General features: G+C 63.1%; 1 protein-coding gene across 1 annotated transcript in view; it reads left to right on the forward strand.

The window, feature by feature from the left end:
• RAB11FIP3 (RAB11 family interacting protein 3) overlaps positions 1-18,477 on the forward strand; it is a 100,420-nt gene extending 81,943 nt beyond the window's left edge. Inside the window, exons 8-15 of the mRNA XM_062180913.1 lie at positions 1,391-1,484; positions 2,358-2,461; positions 10,268-10,408; positions 15,374-15,455; positions 16,006-16,143; positions 16,239-16,394; positions 16,518-16,658; positions 16,728-18,477. Of these exons, the coding sequence (XP_062036897.1) occupies positions 1,391-1,484; positions 2,358-2,461; positions 10,268-10,408; positions 15,374-15,455; positions 16,006-16,143; positions 16,239-16,394; positions 16,518-16,658; positions 16,728-16,841 (970 nt within the window). The 3' untranslated portion in view covers positions 16,842-18,477. The remainder of the gene's footprint in view (positions 1-1,390; positions 1,485-2,357; positions 2,462-10,267; positions 10,409-15,373; positions 15,456-16,005; positions 16,144-16,238; positions 16,395-16,517; positions 16,659-16,727) is intronic.
• The last annotated feature ends 1,776 nt before the right edge of the window (positions 18,478-20,253 follow it).

The following is a 20,253-nucleotide window of genomic DNA, read 5'->3' on the forward strand; positions in this document are numbered from 1 at the left end:
TCTGGGTCTCCCACGTGGGTGCAAGGGGGGCCCAAGGACTTGAGCCATCTTCTGCTGCCTTCCCAGGCCCTAGCAGAGAGCTGGATGGGAGTGGAGCAGCCAGGACTCAAATTGGTGCCCATATGAGATGCCAGCACCGCAGACGGCAGCTTTACTGGCTATGCCACAACACTGGCCCTAGAATTTTTTTTTTTTTTTGACAGGCAGAGTGGACAGAGAGAGAGAGACAGAGAGAAAGGTCTTCCTTTTTCCGTTGGTTCACTCCTCAATGGCCACTGCAGCCGGCATACCGCGCTGATCCGAAGCCAGGAGCCAGGTGCTTCTCCTGGTCTCCCATGGGGTGCAGGGCCCAAGCACTTGGGCCATCCTCCACTGCCTTCCCGGGCCACAGCAGAGAGCTGGCCCGGAAAAGGAGTGACCAGGACCGAATCCTGTGCCCCGACCGAGACTAGAACCCGGGGTGCCAGCGCCGCAGGTGGAGGATTAGCCTAGTGAGCCGCGGCGCTGGCCTGTCTAGAATGTATTTTTTAGAAAAAGATGTTTAAACTAGCTGAGGACCTTCTACAAAGGGAAGTGAGCCTGTCGAGACAGCATGTGGGTTTTTAGTGTGGTGCCTTAGTGTTTGATTGGGTCTCACTCTGACCCCGTCCAACCTCAACAACCTGCAGAACCCCGTCTTCCGGGGGTAGGACTCAGAGGAGCAAGTGGTGTCTCGGCATCACACGGTCGGCTCGGTTCAGTCCTGGGAGTCCCAGGGTGGAAAGGCGTCCACACACGGGCTTGCCTTGGGCACAGGTCCTCCAAGAGCTTGAAGCATCGCGAGTCATTTAGCTTTGCTGTGAGTGTGCACGCTTGTGAGGCACCCACAGCTGAGACAGCTCCTGCTCTGAGGGCAGTGTGAGGCAGGAGCTCACACAAGACCACAGGGTCAGGTGTGCTGTGTGCTAGGTTGGGTGCCCCCGCGGGGCGGGCGGGCTGTGTCCCTGGAGCTGGCACCTTCCTGAGGCTGCTGGACCGGGCTCTGAGAACGCCCCCAGTGATACTGCTAGGGTGCAGGCTCTGCCCTGACCCTTACCTGGCCTGCCACAGGGAGCGTGTGACCTGCTTGCGGGGCCTCTGGGAAGTCCTGGTCGTCTTCTGTAAGCTGAAGAATGATGTCGTGTTCATGGCGCCCTAGTACAGAGTGCCCTGGGCCCTGCAGTGGGCAGGGAAACAGGCGGTGTTCGGAGAGCTCCAGGAGGACTCCGTTCCCGACCCTCTCCAGAGGAGACCCCATTGTTCAAATGGCCAAGAGGAGCCTCGCCCGGCCCAGTGCCGGGACTCGGACACACTTGGGTGGAAAGAACTTGCCATGTGCCGCCTCTTCTCTGCTGTCCTTTCTTTCGCTCAGGTACCTGCACCAGTCAGGGGCCCTGACCATGGATGCCCTGGAGGACCCTCCGCTGGAGCCTGCCGAGGGCCTAGAGGAGGACATTGCCCACAAGGTACAGGCCGCAGGCACCAAGAGATGACAGTGTGTCAGGCTGCAGTTGGCAGGGCCGCGGGGAGGGCCTTCTGGAGCATGGGCCTCGTGCTGGCCCCTGGGAGAACGTGGTCAGCACAGGTAGAGGGGGCACCAGCTGTTGGCCTTGGGATGACCCGAGTCAGGCCGAGGGGAGCAGCTTGATGCTGACAGGGACTTGTTTCCCAGGCCCATGGATGAAGATCAGGGACACTCGGGCTTGGGGAGGACACCGGCCTGTGGCGGGGGTGTGCAGACATCAGCTTCTGGAAGGAACTGCCCCTGAAGGGCTGGCTTCGGGGGGTGCAGCAGACAGCAGGCACCTCACTGTGCTCAGGACCCAGGGGTCAAGGTGGAGACTGGAAGGGGAAAGTGCCAGCAGCACACCGTGTCCTCCACCTCTGCCCTCGCCTCCTCCCACATGCCCGTCTGTGGCATTACCAGCATCTTGGGCTTTCCACGCCTGTTCAGGTTGCCGTCGCCCACCTTGCTGAGTTTCCTGACGGCGCGGGGTGGGGCCAGCTAAGGCATAGACATGTCTGTTGTTTGCATCCCTGGGCGCCAGGGCCTTTTCTCTAGGCTGTGTCTGGCGAGACAAGGTCCCTGCCTTCGTGTCCCACGTCAGCACCAGAAGGCTGCCTGGGCTTTCCCAGAGCCAGGGCCCTGGAGGCGGCAGGTGCTGCACACCTCGTGACGCCATGGGTTGATGGGACAGTCGCAGCACGGTCTGCCAGCTCCGGCCTAGCTTACTACCTCCTGAGTCCCGGAAGCCCCTGCTGCTGCTATGTCCCGGGTGGTTTCCTCAGGGCCCTCCTGCCGCCGCCCCTGGTTCTCAGGCTGCCCTCTGGTTCCCAAGGTGGTCTTCCTGGAGAGACGCGTGTCAGAGCTGGAGAAGGACACCGCAGCCACCGGGGAGCAACACAGCCGGCTTCGGCAGGAGAACCTCCAGCTGGTGCACAGGTGAGCCGGGGGCGGCCATGTACACACACCCTGTCTGCCCCCCCCCCCCCGAATCCTGGTCCCCTGCACCGGGTGCTTGAAGCACAGTTCCTGAGCCGCAGGTGAGCTGCCCTGTGGCCTCGGCACTCCACGCTGGCCCTGCACACACAGCAGGAGAAAGCTGGGCTGGGTTCCTGCTCCCCTGCGCCATGCCGAGAGATCCGACAGCTGCAAACGGGACCCACTGCTCAGCCGTTGGAGGGTGCACATTGAACCACAGCCCACCAAGCTGGTAGCTGTTGCTGTACCCAGAGCCTCTCTCAGCCCACTTCCCAGAGAACTGAGGAGTTCCCACCCAACAGGTGCCCCCCTGCAGCCTCCTGGCAGTCCCCGTCTCCCCGACTCTGACACTCCCCATCTCCCCGTCTCATGCCCCCTGTCTCCCCATCTCTCACACCCCCATCTCCCTGTCTCTCACACCCCCCGTCTCCCCGTCTCTCACACCACCCGTCTCCCCGTCTCCCCATCCCCCCGTCTCCCTGTCCCCCCGTCTCCCCCACCCCCGTCTCCCTGTCCCCCCGTCTCCCCGTCCCCCCGTCTCTCACACCCCCCGTCTCCCTGTCCCCCCCATCTCCCTGTCCCCCCGTCTCCCCCACCCCTGTCTCCCTGTCCCCCCATCTCCCCCTACCCCCGTCTCTCACACCCCCCCGTCTCCCTGTACCCCCGTCCCCCCATCCCCCCATCTCTCACACCCCCCGTCTCCCTGTCCCCCCGTCTCCCCGTCCCCCCATCTCTCTCAACCCCCATCTCCCTGTCCCCCCGTCTCCCCGTCCCCCCGTCTCTCACACCCCCCGTCTTCCTGTACCCCCCGTCCCCCCATCCCCCCATCTCTCACACCCCCCGTCTCCCTGTCCCCCCGTCTCCCCGTCCCCCCGTCTCTCACACCCCCCGTCTCCCTGTCCCCCCGTCTCCCTGTCCCCCCGTCTCCCCGTTCCCCCGTCTCCCCCACCCCCATCTCCCTGTCCCCCCGTCTCCCCATCTCCCTGTCCCCCCATCTCCCTGTCCCCCTGTCTCTCACACCTCCCGTCTCCCTGTCCCCCCTGTACCCCATCCCCCCATCTCTCACACCCCCCATCTCCCTGTCCCCCCGTCTCCCCGTCCCCCCGTCTCTCACACCCCCGTCTCCCTGTACCCCCGTCTCCCCGTCCCCCCGTCTCTCACACCCCCCGTCTCCCTGTCCCCCCCGTCCCCCCATCCCCCCATCTCTCACACCCCCGTCTCCCCGTCCCCCCGTCTTTCACACCCCCCGTCTCTCACACCCCCGTCTCCCCGTTCCCCCGTCTCCCCCACCCCCGTCTCCCTGTCCCCCCGTCTCCCCATCTCCCTGTCCCCCCATCTCCCTGTCCCCCCGTCTCTCACACCTCCCGTCTCCCTGTCCCCCCTGTACCCCATCCCCCCATCTCTCACACCCCCCCATCTCCCTGTCCCCCCGTCTCCCCGTCCCCCCGTCTCTCACACCCCCGTCTCCCTGTACCCCCGTCTCCCCGTCCCCCCGTCTCTCACACCCCCCGTCTCCCTGTCCCCCCCGTCCCCCCATCCCCCCATCTCTCACACCCCCGTCTCCCCGTCCCCCCGTCTTTCACACCCCCCGTCTCTCACACCCCCGTCTCCCCGTTCCCCCGTCTCCCCCACCCCCGTCTCCCTGTCCCCCCGTCTCCCCATCTCCCTGTCCCCCCATCTCCCTGTCCCCCCGTCTCTCACACCTCCTGTCTCCCTGTCCCCCCGTCTCTCACACCTCCCGTCTCCCTGTCCCCCTGTCCCCCCATCCCCCCATCTCTCACACCCCCCGTCTCCCTGTCCCCCCATCCCCCCGTCTCTCACACCCCCCGTCTCCCTGTCCCCCCGTCTCCCCGTCCCCCCGTCTCTCACACCCCCCGTCTCCCTGTCCCCCCATCTCCCCATCCCCCCGTCTCTCACACCCCCGTCCCCCGTCCCCCCGTCTCTCACACCCCCCGTCTCCCCGTCCCCCCGTCTCTCACACCCCCCGTCTCCCTGTCCCCCCGTCTCCCCATCCCCCCGTCTCTCACACCCCCCGTCTCCCCGTCCCCCCGTCTCTCACACCCCCCGTCTCCCTGTCCCCCTGTCCCCCGTCCCCCTGTCTCTCACACCCCCCGTCTCCCTGTCCCCCCGTCTCCCCATCCCCCCGTCTCTCTCACCCCCCGTCTCCCTGTCCCAACGTCTCCCCATCCCCCCGTCTCTCTCACCCCCCGTCTCCCTGTCCCCCCGTCTCCCCATCCCCCCGTCTCTCCCACCCCCGTCTCCCTGTCCCCCCGTCTCCCCGTCTCCCTGTCCCCCCATCTCCCCGTCCCCCTGTCTCTCACACCCCAGTCCCCCGTCCCCCCGTCTCTCACACCCCCGTCCCCCCATCTCTCACACCCCCCGTCTCCCTGTCTCCCCGTTCCCCCGTCTCTCACACCCCATCCCCCCGTCTCCCCATCCCCCCGTCTCTCACACCCCCGTCCCCCGTCCCCCCGTCTCTCACACCCCCGTCCCCCCATCTCTCACACCCCCCGTCTCCCTGTCTCCCCGTTCCCCCGTCTCTCACACCCCCGTCCCCCCATCTCTCACACCCCCCGTCTCCCTGTCTCCCCGTCCCCCCGTCTCTCACACCCCCGTCCCCCCGTCTCCCCGTCCCCCCGTCCCCCCGTCTCCCCGTCCCCCCGTCTCTCACACCCCCGTCCCCCGTCCCCCCGTCTCTCACACCCCCTTCCCCCCATCTCTCACACCCCCCGTCTCCCTGTCTCCCCGTTCCCCCGTCTCTCACACCCCTTCCCCCCGTCTCCCCGTCCCCCCGTCTCTCACACCCCCGTCCCCCGTCCCCCCGTCTCTCACACCCCCGTCCCCCCATCTCTCACACCCCCGTCTCCCTGTCTCCCCGTTCCCCCGTCTCTCACACCCCCGTCCCCCGTCCCCCCGTCTCTCACACCCCCCATCTCCCTGTCTCCCCGTTCCCCCGTCTCTCACACCCCCGTCCCCCCATCTCTCACACCCCCCGTCTCCCTGTCTCCCCGTTCCCCCGTCTCTCACACCCCCGTCCCCCCGTCTCCCCGTCCCCCCGTCTCCCCGTCCCCCCGTCTCCCTGTCTCCCCGTTCCCCCATCTCTCACACCCCCTTCCCCCCATCTCTCACACCCCCCGTCTCCCTGTCTCCCCGTTCCCCCGTCTCTCACACCCCGTCCCCCCGTCTCCCCATCCCCCCGTCTCTCACACCCCCCGTCCCCCGTCCCCCCGTCTCTCACACCCCCTTCCCCCATCTCTCACACCCCCCGTCTCCCTGTCTCCCCGTTCCCCCGTCTCTCACACCCCCGTCCCCCGTCCCCCTGTCTCTCACACCCCCCGTCTCCCTGTCTCCCCGTCCCCCCATCTCTCACACCCCCCGTCTCCCTGTCTCCCCGTTCCCCCGTCTCTCACACCCCCGTCCCCCCATCTCTCACACCCCCCGTCTCCCTGTCTCCCCGTTCCCCCGTCTCTCACACCCCCGTCCCCCCGTCTCCCCGTCCCCCCGTCTCCCTGTCTCCCCGTTCCCCCGTCTCTCACACCCCCGTCCCCCGTCCCCCCGTCTCTCACACCCCCACCTTCGCACTTGCCCTGGACGGGCACTGGCTGCTGTCTTCGCACTTTGCCCTGCACCACCCCGTTGCCCAGACTCACCCTGTGAATCAGGTGCTGCTGCCGGGTCTGTTCACAGAGAGGCCCCGGGCCTCAGAGACAGCTGGGCTGTGGCTGGGGTGAGGTGTGTGCCTGCAGAGCCTGCTACCCTCCAGAGCAGGGAGGTGACAGTGTCTCCTCAGGGGCTTGGCCCTCCCTTGAGCACATGGACGTGCTTAGCCCAGAGGAGTAGAATGAGTGGAGCTGAGGATTACAGCTGGACAGAGCTGGGACTTCCCCGGGCCGGGTGGGGGCTGGACAGAGCCGGGACTTCTCCGGGCCGGGTGGGGGCTGGACAGAGCCGGGACTTCTCCGGGCTGGGGTGGGGGCTGGACAGAGCTGGGACTTCCCCGTGCCAGGTGGGGGCTGGACAGAGCTGGGACTTCTCCGTGCCAGGGTGGCGGCTGCCGACTCCTCTCAGGCCAGGTGCACAGGCGCCGCCTTCTGGTGCTGTCACGTTTCTTGTGCTGATGTAGGTGAGCTTGGCCAGGGGAGTGGGCTCTCCAGGTAGTGTCCACATGGAGCTGGGTGCTGTCGGAGCAGAGGCAGTGGGGACACCTGAGAGGCACATGTGGAGTCCACGGAAGAGGTTCTTTCCTTTGAACCTCTGTCTTGCCAGGCTGCCTGGGCCTCTCTGGCTCCGCCACGCACTGTTGTGACCTCAGGATGGGCTCTTTGCCTCTGAGCTTCAGTTCCCTTGTGTATGCCCTGAGGAAGGGAACCAGGCTCTGAGCAGTGCTGGGCAGCAGCCCACATGCACCTGTGTTGGCAGCAGTGCCATCACCCTGTAACCAGGTGCTGAGCCGCATGACGCCTGACTCACTCTGGTGCTCATACCCTGCGTTCTCAGGTCAGGTCACCCTCTGAGCCCTGGGGGCGACAGTGCACCACGTGAGAGGCAGAACCAGCACCTGCTTTTAGCAAAGTAAAACAGATTTCCTGTGGAGTGGACTTGCGGTCCATGATTCTCTGCTCAGTTGAGGCACCTGCCTCCGGCCCTAGCCGCAGAGCCAGGGAGGGCCTGGCCACGTTGGTGGAAGGGTTTGGGCCACGTCTGCCTTCCCAGGTGCGTTAGCAGAAGCTGGGCCGGAGACAGAACAGCCAGCACTCGATCCCGGGCACTCTGAGCGGGGTGCCGGCCTCATAGGCAAGGGCTCAGCCCGCTGGGGGCATTTCCAATGGTGGTCATGTCTCGAGGTGGCCGTGAGGTTTCGTTTTCCCTTTTTTGGAAGTCCACACTTGGTGCCTCCCCCCCTGCTGCTACCCCAGCCGCAGTTTCTGGGGGTCCTGAGTGGTGCTCACCTCCCTCCGGCACAGCAGTGCCGTGCAGCCTCCTTGAGTTAGCGTGTGCGTACTGCATGCCCGCTCTCAGCGCTGCCGTGCAGCCTGCTGCTCCGTCGGCCGGGGCATCCCACGCGCCTTCTCCGGTGTGTCTCTCATTTTCCGGATCCCGGGCCGTCTGTCTTGTTTGCTTCTGAGAGGAGGTCCCCGATGGTGCCTGCAGAGGGTGCGTCTGTTCCCTTCCCAGCCCCTGTGTGTGTCTCTTGCCTGGGATGTTTCCATGAGGTCTTTTGTTGTTTCTGTGTGGTTTACTCAGTTTCCAGCCTTGAAACCTTCAGCTTCAAAGATTTCTAGAATTCTTTTTTTTTTTTTTTGACAGGCAGAGTGGACAGTGAGAGAGAGAGACAGAGAGAAATGTCTTCCTTTGCCGTTGGTTCACCCTCCAATGGCCGCCACGGCCGGCGCGCTGCGCTGATCCGAAGCCAGGAGCCAGGTGCTTCTCCTGGTCTCCCATGTGGGGGCCATCCTCCACTGCACTCCCTGGCCACAGCAGAGAGCTGGCCTGGAAGAGGGGCAACCGGGACAGAATCCGGTGCCCCAACCGGGACTAGAACCCGGTGTGCCAGCGCTGCAAGGCGGAGGATTAGCCTATTGAGCCACGGCACCGGACTAGAATTCTATTTCTTAAAAAATTTTACTTATTTGAAAGGCTCAGAGACAGAGATCTCCCACCTGCTGGTTCATTCCTCAAATACCCCTAACAGCCGGGCTGGGCCAGGCCGACGCCAGGAGAGGGAAGTCAATCCAGGTCTCCTCCAAGTGTGACAGGGCCCCGAGTGCTGGACCCTCACTGCCACTCCCAGGAGCTGTGTCAGCAGGAGGCTTGAGTCAGGAGTGGAGCTTGGACTCAAACCCAGGCCTTCCATACGGGCTGTGGGGCCCAGGTGGCGAGCCTGCCCCTGGGGGGTCAGCCCTGAGCCCCTGCCTGCCCCTGGGGGGTCAGCCCTGAGCCCCTGTCTGCCCCCGGGGGGTCAGCCACTGAGCCCCATGCCTGTACCTGGGGGGTCAGCCACGGAGCCCCATGCCTGCCCCTGGGGCTCAGCCACTGAGCCCCATGCTGGCCCCATGCCTGCCCCTGGGGGGTCAGCCACTGAGCCCCCTGCCTGCCCCTGGGGGGTCAGCCACTGAGCCCCTGCCTGCCCCCAGGGGGTCAGCCCTGAGCCCCATGCCGGCCCCCGGGGGGTCAGCCACTGAGCCCCTGCCTGCCCCTGGGGGGTCAGCCACTGAGCCCCATGCCTGGCCCCGGGGGGTCAGCCACTGAGCCCCATGCCTGCCCCTGGGGGTTCAGCCACGGAGCCCCATGCCTGCCCCTGGGGGGTCAGCCACTGAGCCCCCTGCCTGCCCCTGGGGGGTCAGCCACTGAGCCCCTGCCTGCCCCTGGGGTGTCAGCCACTGAGCCCCTGCCTGCCCCTGGGGGGTCAGCCCTGAGCCCCTGCCTGCCCCTGGAGTCAGTTCTGTTCCCAGCCTCTCCTGTGTCTGATCTGCCTTCTCTGAAGCCTTGGGCATTTTTTCTCGTTTTGTTTATTTTCCTTATTCTAGCTTTGTCTTTGTGTCCTTTCGTTTCCCTGTATGTCCTCATTTTTCTCCTTCAACTCCTTCTATTGAAATTTAAAATTTTTCTTCCCATAGTTTGTTTTTTTTTTTTTTTTTTTTGACAGGCAGAGTGGACAGTGAGAGAGAGAGAGAGAAAGGTCTTCCTTTTTGCCGTTGGTTCACCCTCCAATGGCCGTTGCGGCCGGCGCACCACGCTGATCCGAAGGCAGGAGCCAGGTGCCTATCCTGGTCTCCCATGGGGTGCAGGGCCCAAGCACTTGGGCCATCCTCCACTGCACTCCCTGGCCACAGCAGAGAGCTGGCCTGGAAGAGGGGCAGCCGGGACAGAACCGGCGCCCCGACCGGGACTAGAACCCGGTGTGCCGGCGCCACAAGGCGGAGGATTAGCCTAGTGAGCCGCGGCACCGGCCTCTTCCCATAGTTTTAGTTGCTGATGGTTTCTGTTACTGTCCTCTGTCACAGCTGCTTTTATCTCAGGGGTGTGGGACGTCAGCCCTCTGAGACGTCCACGTCAGGGCCCCTCCCCTGCTGTCTCCACGTGGAGAGTTTCCTCGAGTCCTGTCTGTGCTTGCCTTGCGCTTTGTGGCCCGGACCTTCCTGTGACATGTGGCAGCCGTTGCCATCCGCTCACTCTGTGCGGAGAAGGGAAGTTCTGTGTCCGGGGCAGGGCTTGGGGCAGGGCTGTGCTGCGTCCCTGGCAGGGCCTGCAGCCTCTCTCTCTGGGATGACCAGTCCCTGCTCTTGCACGTGGTCAGCGAGGGTCTAGGAAAGGTCTCCTGGCCCCTTTCCCTGTGTTCTCCCTGACACCTGTGTGGCCTGTGCTGTAAGGTGGCCTGGAAGGGGCTGGGCTGTAGCCCAGGTTCCTGCCTAGCTGTCCCCTCCCCCCTGAGCCTGGCTGGTTGTGCGTAGTGGCTGTGGGCCGAGCAGCTGCGCCCGGGGGCTGGTGAGCGAAGGCCTCTGTGTGCACTCCTGTCCACAGGCCTCACGCAGGCAGTGTCAGGTGGGCAGGGGTGCGCGAGGACAAGTCCTGCCACCCCCGACGCCCTCAGCGTGGTAGGGGCTGGGGGCCGTTGGAGGGGCATCCCTCCCCTGCCCCTTCCTTTAAGGGGTGCAGGCTCTCCAGGTCCTGGATCAGCGTCTGGACGCTGGAGGAGAAAGGCAAACCTCCACGCCTGGGGCCACAGGCCTTGGAGCCCTGCTCACGTGCTGTCCTCTGCCCGGAAAGAGCCAACGCCCTGGAGGAGCAGCTGAAGGAGCAGGAGCTGCGAGCCTGCGAGATGGTCCTGGGGGAGGCCCGGCGGCAGAAGGAGCTCCTGTGCAGGCTGGAGCGGGAGAAGAGCATCGAGATCGAGAACCTGCAGGCCAGGTAGGCCGGGGCCGGCGGCGAGAGTGGGCGGTGCGGGGCCGCAGTGGTCTCAGAAAAGGAAAAACGCAGCGAGGAAAGGCCGGCCTGTGCGCGGCCCAGGCAAGGACGCCGTTTCTGTAAGGTATTTCATAGTCTAGGGAGAAAAAGATTTATTTACTTATTATTTCCAAAGATTTACTTATTTGAAAGGCAGAGTTACGGGGGCGGGGAATCTCTCATCTGCTAATTCACTCCCCAAAGGGCCTCAACAGCTGGGGCTGAGCCAGTCCAAAGCCAGGAGCCAGGAGCCTCCTCCTGGTCTCCCACGTGGGTGCAGGGCCCAGGACTTGGGTCGTCTTCGGCTGCTCTCCCAGGCCACAGCAGAGCTGGATGGGAAGTGGAGCCACCGGGGCTAGAGTGAGCCCTGCCTGCTGCACCACAGTGCTCACCTCGTGTTCGTCACTGGAAAGGCAGTGACAGAGCACGGGGTGGGGAGGAGATCTCGTCCACCTGCTAGTTCCTCCCCAAGTAGCCACCATGGCTAGCGCTGAGCCGGGCTGAAACCAGCAGCCTGGACCCCATTCAGGTGTCTCAGGTGGGTGGCAGGGGCCCAAGTGCCTGGGCCATCATCTCGCCAGTGGGGAGCTGGGTCGGAAGCCGAGCGTCTAGGCCTGGCGCTCCGAGGCGGGCTGCAGTGTTGAAGTGGCTGCTTAACCTGCCCCACGCCCTCCAGAAGGTGTGGGTGAATGTCCCCAGTCCTGCCCGTGCTGGCAAGAGGGGAGGTGGGAGGACGGCCTCCGCTGGTGGGGCAGCACAGTGCCTGTGCGGCTGGGGCCCAGTGCCGGTCAGGTGTGAGGGAGACCAGGCGCGGCGCGGCAGGCAGGGAGAGGGAGAGATGGCCCAAGTCCCCGGGAGGAAGTGTTGCTGGGCTGTGGGAGAGCAAGGCCAGCTTTGTATTTTCTTCTCTGTGCTCATAAGTTGTCTGAAATTCATAGGACTGGGGCAGCGCTGTGGCATAGTGGGTAAAGCTGCCACCAGCAGTGCCAGCATCCCATATGAATGGCAGTTCGTGTCCCGGCTGCTCCACTTTCAATCCAGCTCTCTGCTATGGCCTAAGGAAAACAGTAGAAGGTGGCCCAAGTCCTTGGGCTTCTGAACCCGCGTGCGAGACCTGGAAGAAGCTCCTGGCTCCTGGCTTCAGAGTGGCCCAACTTCAGCTGTTGTGGCCATTTGGGGAGTGAACCAGCAGATGGAAGATCGATCTCTCTCTCCCTCTCCCTCTCCCTCTCCCTCTCCCTCTCCCTCTACCTCTACCTCTGTAATTCTGCCTTTCAAATAAAGAAATCTTTTTTTTTTTAAGATTTATTTATTTATTTGAAAATAAGAATTACACACAGAGAAAGGAGAGGCAGAGAGAGGTCTTATATCCAATGGTTCACTTCCCAATTGGCCACAACAGCCGGAGCTGCGCCAATCCGAAGCCAGGAGCCAGGAGCTTCTTCCGGGTCTCTCACATGGGTGCAGGGCCCAAGGACTTGGGCCATCCTCCACTGCCTTCCCAGGCCATAGCAGAGAGCTGGATGGGAAGAGGAACAGCTGGGACTCAAACCAGCACCTATATGGGATGCCAGTGCTTTAGGCCAGGGTGTTAACCTGCTGTGCCACAGCGCCGGCCCCAATAAAGAAATCTTTAAAAAATGTATAGAATTAAAACACAATCTGCTTTTTTGGGTAAGATTTATCTATTTATTTGAAAGAGTCATACAGAGGGGGAGAGAGCTCTATCCATTGGTTTAGTCCCCAAGTGGCTGCAGTAGCCAGGCCACAGCCAGGAGCTTCTTCCAGGTCTCCCACGTGGCTGGCAGCACTTGGCCCATCTTCCACTGCTTCTCCTGGGTGCATGAGCAGGGAGCCGGCTTGGAAGTGGAGCAGCTGCGACTTGAACCATTGCCACTATGGGATGCCAGCGTCAGAGCGGGCTGTGCCCACCACGCCACAGAGCTGCCTCAACACAATTTGTTTTTCTAGTTGTTTTAAGGGGGAAATAACTGGGTAGAGGTGCCTGGATTCTTGAGTTGAGACGGAGAACTGATGAGCTACTGTGCCCCGTTCCCGGCAAGACAGGAAAGAGGTTATAAAGGCACGGCTGAGCCACATCCCCAAAGCACCTGACCAGCAGCAAGACAGCCGAGAAATGCCAGCATGTGCATTCTGAACCACAGGCAGCAGCCACCAGGAAGGCTGGTTAAGATGGGGCTCAGACAGGACGCCTGCTGCCCACACACAGCTGGGCCTCATGCTCCCGCCCCCCGGAAGAGGGCAGCCACACACAGGAGTGGGCACAGTCCAGCCCCCTTGTCCGGCTGACGGCACATCCGGGGCTCCAGAGCTCTGACAAGTCCTGGAGACACTTTGTCCCAGGGGTGCAGAGGCCAGTGGAGGGTCCCGCAGGGACAGAGCAGCAACAGTCCCTGCTGGGTGGAGACCCCTGCCCCACCCCAAGCTGGCAGGGCTTCCCCTCTCACATGCGTCCTGTGGGCGGGCTGGCTGGGTTGGAGGGGCTGGTGGGGTGTGGCAGACTAGCAGAAGCTGTGCTGAGGGACGTGAGCCAGAGGGACGCCGCCAGCTGAAAGGACTCCAGTCCGGAGGGGGCGCGGTTTGAGCAGTGCACCAGTAATGACCCCATGGACAGACCCAGAGCAGGTCCTGACTGCCTCAGTCCACAGTGGTCAGCAGCAGTGACCGGCACACACGGCGGTGACTGACGGCACACGGTAGTGATGGACACACACGGCGGTAACTGACGACACACAGAGCAGTGGCAGATGGACACATGGTAGTGATGGACACACACGGCGGTGGCTGACAGCACACATGGTGGCTGACACACACGGTAGTGATGGACACACACGGCGGTGACTGACAGCACACATGGTGGCTGACACACACGGTAGTGATGGACACACGGCGGTGACTGACAGCACACATGGTGGCTGACACACACGGTAGTGATGGACACACATGGCGGTGGCTGGTGACACACATGGTGGCTGACACACATGGTAGTGATGGACACACACGGCGGTGACTGACGACACACAGAGCAGTGGCAGATGGACACATGGTAGTGATGGACACACATGGCGGTGACTGACGACACACATGGTGGCTGACACACACGGTAGTGATGGACACACATGGCGGTGGCTGGTGACACACGTGGCTGACACACACGGTAGTGATGGACACACACGGCAGTGACTGACGACACACAGAGCAGTGGCAGATGGACACATGGTAGTGATGGACACACATGGCGGTGGCTGGTAACACACAGTAGTGATGGACACACACGGCGGTGACTGACAGCACACATGGTGGCTGACATACACGGTAGTGATGGACACACATGGCGGTGGCTGGTGACACACATGGTGGCTGACACACACGGTAGTGATGGACACACATGGCGGTGGCTGGTAACACACAGTAGTGATGGACACACACGGCGGTGACTGACAGCACACATGGTGGCTGACATACACGGTAGTGATGGACACACATGGCGGTGGCTGGTGACACACATGGTGGCTGACACACACGGTAGTGATGGACACACATGGCAGTGGCTGGTGACACACATGGTGGCTGACACACACGGTAGTGATGGACACACGGCGGTGACTGACAGCACACATGGTGGCTGACACACACGGTAGTGATGGACACACACGGCGGTGACTGACGACACACAGAGCAGTGGCAGATGGACACATGGTAGTGATGGACACACATGGCGGTGACTGACGACACACATGGTGGCTGGTAACACACACGGCGGTGACTGACGACACACATGGTGGCTGGTGACCCATGGCCGTGGCTGACAACACACGGCGGTGACACACGGTAGTGATGGACGCACACAGTGGTGACTGACGTGCACGGTGGGGAGAAGGTGCGAGTCTTCCTTACAGAGGACTCCAGTGCTGTCTGGGCACCCATGTAGGAGGGGGCTCTGGGGCCTGCCTCCCGAGGACCTATGGGCAGGTGGATCATGGTCTCCTGGGGGGACGCCTGGCACACACACCTTGGCCGGGGACCAGGTACCTGCCATGGTGTGATGAGGGGGCCCCTCACCACCAAGGGCGTCTTCCCAGGACCCACCACCCAGCCTGACCACGAGAAAGCCCCGGACAGACCCGACTCGAGGGCCCTCCTACAAAGCCCATCGCCAGCACCGCCCAGCACAGCCGAGGTCGTGAGAAGGTGGCAGCGTGCAGGAGCCGTGAGGGCCGTGTGCCGTGTGGCCCCGGTGGTCCTGCAGAGTGGAGCTTGGTTAATAGTGTCCCAGGAGGGTTTTACACGATGACAGATGGCACACAGTGATAAACAGTGACAGCTGAGAGGGAGCAGGGCGGCTCCGGGAGGACTCTGCACTCCATCTGTAACTCTAAACCTCAGATTATTCTAGAACCCAAACTTAAAAGGCATAGTGGGCAGCACTGCGGCTCACTTGGCTAATCCTCCACCTGCAGCGCCAGCACCCCAGGTTCTAGTCCCGGTTGGGGCACCAGATTCTGTCCCAGCTGCTCCTCTTCCAGTCCAGCTCTCTGCTGTGGCCCGGGAGTGCAGTCGGGGGGAGGATGGCCCCAGTGCCTGGGCCCTGCACCCGCATGGGAGACCAGGAGAAGCACCTGGCTCCTGGCTTCGGATTGGCCCAGCGCCGGCTGTAGCGGCCATTTGGGGAGTGAACCAATGGAAGGAAGACCTTTCTCTCTCTCTCACTGTCTAACTCTGCCTGTCAAGAAAAAAAAAAAAAAAAAAAGCCACAGTGGATTATAGAAAATATTGGCCTAGAGCCCTTGGGTGGCATTAAGGACTCTGTGAAAACTTCTTGGGGTTTCCCTAAGACACGGGGCCACTCTTGCCCCACGGAGGTGCGTTTCCTGGGGAGCAGGTCCCAGCCTTGCTCTCGTGCCCCAGGCTGCAGCAGCTGGATGAGGAGAACAGTGAGCTCCGGTCCTGCACGCCCTGTCTGAAGGCCAGCATTGAGCGCCTGGAGGAGGTGAGCGCCAGGCGGGCCCGGGCCTCAGCACCTCACTGTTCACACCAGCGGGAGGTGGAATGTGCGAGTCAGGGTCTGCAGGCAGGGTGACGACACTGCGCCTTGCTCAGGCTGTCCCTTTGCTGGACACGGCCCCGCCAAGCCCCTGGCTCTCCCATGAGTCCAGGGGTCACTCTCCATTCACCAGGGGTCTGCATCCAGGAGGAAGGTCCTCGGAGGCAGAGGCAGCGCCACGGGGCTCCCACCCCCCAGCCGTTCACTGAGAGGGCCCCGTCCCTTCCTTGGCCAGCATCCAGGGACCTCCAGAATCGGAGGCCCCCACACCCCTTGTTTGGCTCCTGTGACCCAGAGGAGCCAGGCTGGTCCTTCCCACCCCACCCCCTTCTGAGAACAGCCCCGTGGCTCGTGCGTGTGCACCACAGCCACGGGTTGGGCGCGTGGACGGCTCAGACAGCAGAGGGCCCCCGCCCGTGACCGCGGGCTGGGACGTGGTTGGGGGAACAGCCTGCGTGACGTGACAGGTGCCCATGGCAGGTGTCTGGTCTTGCAGGAGAAGCGGAAGTTGCTGGATGAGATCGAAGAGTTGACTCTGCGGCTCAGGGAGGAGCAGGAGAAGAAGAGGAAAATGGGAGACAAGCTGAGCCACGAGCGGCACCAGTTCCAGAGGGACAAGGAGGCGACCCAGGAGGTGAGCAGGGCCCTGGGCGCAGCCTGCCCGAGCCCCTGGGGGGGCACAGAGGTCGCGAGGCTGACGCAGCCCTGCCCGCCCTGTGCTTCCCGCAGCTGATCGAGGACCTCCGCCGGCAGCTGGAGCACCTGCAGCTCTTCAAGCTGGAGGCCGAGCAGCGGCGGGGCCGCAGCAGCAGCGCAGGCCTGCAGGAGTACAACACCCGCGCCCGAGAGAGCGAGCTGGAGCAAGAGGTCCGCAGGCTGAAGCAGGTGCGGGCTGCGCCCCCGCCCCCGCGGAAGCTTCCAGAAGGCTGGGGAGGGGGCCCGTGGGGGTCCCCCCTGGCCAGTCCCTGTCCTGGCACACCGCCTGGCGGTGACACCGTGTCCCTGCAGGACAACCGGAGTCTGAAGGAGCAGAACGACGAGCTGAACGGGCAGATCATCACGCTGAGCATCCAGGGCGCCAAGAGCCTCTTCGCCACGTCCTTCTCCGAGTCTCTGGCCGCAGAGATCAGCTCCGTGTCCCGTGACGAGGTATCGCACCCCGCCCTGCTCTCTGTGCCCTGGCCAGCGTGCGCAGGCTGACCCGTGCTCTCCCCACAGCTCATGGAAGCGATTCAGAAGCAGGAGGAGATCAACTTCCGCCTGCAGGACTACATTGACAGGATCATCGTGGCCATCATGGAGACCAACCCGTCCATCCTGGAGGTCAAGTAGGGGCAGGAAGGCCCAGCCTGCGCTGGAGCTGGGACTCCACCAGCACCCTGCAGTGGCTGCGTCACACACGGGGACTGAGACCAGCAAGTGCCATGGCCGTCCCAGCCCGGAGCACGCAGGGAGCCCTCGTGCAGCTGGGCTGGGGCACACAGGGCAGTGGGGGAGGGGGAGGCAGGCCAGCCCCCGGGACGGGAGCCCACAGCAGGTGAGGGTGTGACTGGGCTGCTGTCGGCTCTGCCCGCAGCGGCTCACCTGAGAATGCTCCCGTTCTGCCCGGCAGAGGCTCCTGAGCCTCTGCAGGGGTGTGGGGGTGGTTTCCCAGGCTGCGGTGAGCCCCTCTTGGCAGGCCCCTTCTCCCACTGTCCAACCCTGTGGGTAAGAAAGGAAGAAAACGGGTCCCCACCCAAGGTGCTGCCACCCGCACCCGCCCCACAAGTGCCCTGATCAGAGCCACCCAAGCCGGCCACTGCTGGCTGGTGTACGGTGGTGGGGGAAGGGCAGGCCGGCGCGGCCGGCACCTGTCGGGTCTGGCCAGGAGCCACAGGCCCCGCCATGCTCCCTCAGGCCACTTGGGCTCAGCCTTGGCCCCAGGATCCTCCCGGCCACACAGCCATTTGAGTGGCCTGACCGTGGCCGCAGTAACTCTCGGGGGCTCTGACTGTCCTGGGGAGGGCCAGGCAGGAGCCCGTGGGGACCCTGTGCTCTGAAACCAGCGCCCGAGATTCCTGCTGGTGGAACTCGCTCCCGGATGGGTGGATACCACTGGCCCCTCTGGCTCGCTGGTGCAGGTGCTGCTTCTCCATGGATGTGGCCTCGCCTGGCCTCCTGGAGTCCACACTCTCTCCAGGCAAAGTCCACGTGTCCTAGGCTGAGTCCAGATGTGTTCTCCTGGCTCTCTGACGTAGAAATCATTGTTCTTCCCCAGGGGTGGGGGAGGAAGACAGGGCAGGCTCTCCAGGGACGTGTGACGCAGAGAGGCTCTGCTCCTGCTGCTGCTGCTGCCGCTGCTTGGTGCCTGCATTACCCCCGAGCAGCAGCGTCACCTGGACAGGGGCTTCTGAGCCTGCCCCCCCAGCCTCACCGCCCAGGAGCTTCTGTGTGTTCCCGGGGAGGCCCCGTTTGTGTGCACACGCGTGCTGCCCTGTGTCACTCCTTCCGCCGCAGTGTTGTACATTTCGGGGAAAGCCGTGGGTGTAAATCACTGTAAACTTGGAGGAGAGATTTTTCTATCGTGTAGAGTAGGTATTTTTTATAGATTGAAGGTTGACCAATTTTTTAATACTTTCAAGAGAGAAAATTATGTGTATACACATGAAAATATATATATATATATGTATGTATATTATATAAATACTGGAGCCCTGCCTTTCTGTGCCCAGGTCCCGGCCCTAATGACACGGGCTTGTGTCTGGTTTCTGTCGACCGCTCGGCAGTGTGTCTGTAAATACAAATTGCCAGTAGACCATGGGCGAGCACAGAGCAAGCACCAACCTGCACACTGCGCCCACTTTAATTGCGTGGAAAAATGGCTCCTCCTGCCTGGATGCAGGGGAGTGCTGGCCAGTGCAGTCTCACCCGTCAGCCACCGCAGATTAAAGCTGTTACTGTACACTCGATGGCCGGCTCCTTCCTCTTCACAGTCTTTGGGGCAGGGTCGGGGGGCCGGGGGACCTGGCCTGGCCTCCCTCAAAGTGTCTTGGGCCATTGGTCATCCAGAGACCACAGACTCCCCCTGGCTCTGCAGCTTGACCAAGCCAAGCCCTAGGGGAGGCCCCGGGACTACACCACTTTGTGGGTAGGGTCCAGATCCTGGAGCTCTGCCGTGGTGGGCCGCTGAGACTGGGAGGAGAGGCCCCGTGTGTCCTTGGGGACAGCAGGGCGGTGGGAGAAGCGTCCCCCAGGAGGGCCGTGCACACAGCACCAAGGCTGAGGCTCCAGATGGGGTCAGGAAGCCCTGGGGGCGGGCAGGGCTGAGGAGTGTGGGTGCCACTGGGGGCACCGGGGAGGTAGCCACGCCTGGCTGCGAGGGCCGCTCTCACCTACAAGCCTACAACAAATGCTTGGAAAGCTGGATGGTGGGCTAAGCCTGCGCCTGTGCTGCTGGTCTCTCGTATGGGCGCCCATGCAGGTCCCAGCTGGTCCTCTCCCGATCCACCTCTGCTGTGGCCTGGGAAAGCAGCGGAAGATGGCCCGAGTGCTTGGGCCCTGCTTCTGGGAGACCCAGAAGACTGTCCTGGCTCCTGGCTTCAGATCGGCCCAGCTCTGGCTTTTGCGGCCACTTGGGTAGTGAACCAGCAGATGGAAGACCTTTCTCTCCCTCTCTCTCTCTCTCTACCTCTCAGATAAATTTAAAAACAAACAAAAAACAGCCTGGACTGGAACCAGCACTCCTCTGTTATTGAAAATAATAATAATAAAAAACTGGCCTCCCCAGCCCGGGCATCCCTGAAGGGGCAGCCACCCCTCAGCAGCTCTCCGGAGATGGAGAGACGGGGCTAAGGAGCCTGGCCCACTTGGTCCCAGCTGCTGCCCCTGGCCAGTGACAGAGGGACAGATGGCCTGGAGGCTGTGCCCTGCCGGGGGCAGAGGGGGTGGAGAGGCCTCTGCGGTCACCTGGGTCAGGCTCAGGTGCCCTGGACGCTCAGAGGACTGAGGAGGAAACGGGTGTGGGCGTGTCCAAGGCCACGCTTCTGCCCCCGAGCATCTGCCAGGCAGCACAGGGCCCACCCCTGCCTGAAGAAGTGGAGGGGTCTCGGGAGGTGAATGGATTCGTGCTGATCGCCCACCATGGCCTGGTGCACCTCCATTTCTTTCCATTATTTTTTTAAGATTTATTAATTTATTTGAAAGGCAGAGTTAGAAAGAAGGAAAGAGATTTTCCATCAATTGGTTCACTCCCCATATGGCCACAACGGCCAGAGCTGGGCTGATCAGGAGCCAGGGCGTCTCCTGGGTCTCCCACGTGGGTGCAGGGCCCAAGCACTTGGGCCACCTTCTGCTGCTTTCCGGTGCAGTCGCAGGGAGCTGGGTCAGAAGTGGAGCAGCCGGGACTCTTAACAGGTGCCCACGTGGGAGGCCGGCACCACAAGCAGCAGCTTTACCCACCATACACAGTGCCAGCCCCTCCTTCCGCTGTCCTGCCAGGCTGCCCCTCACTGTGCTGCTCTGGGGTCTCCAGCCCAAGGGAGACAGCACCCTTCCCCCACTGGGGACATGATGGTCATCTGCAGATAGGGACAGCTTCCCAGGAAGGGTCCCGGGAGCAAACCGAGCTGGTGTCCCCCGAGGAAGCCTGTGCCCCCCGGTGTGCGGCCACCACCGAGCTGGTGTCCCCCGAGGAAGCCTGTGCCCCCCGGTGTGCGGCCACCACCGAGCTGGTGTCCCCCGAGGAAGCCTGTGCCCCACGGTGTGC

The sequence above is a fragment of the Lepus europaeus genome, chromosome 21, assembly GCF_033115175.1.
Source record: "Lepus europaeus isolate LE1 chromosome 21, mLepTim1.pri, whole genome shotgun sequence".
Lineage (NCBI taxonomy): Eukaryota > Metazoa > Chordata > Mammalia > Lagomorpha > Leporidae > Lepus > Lepus europaeus.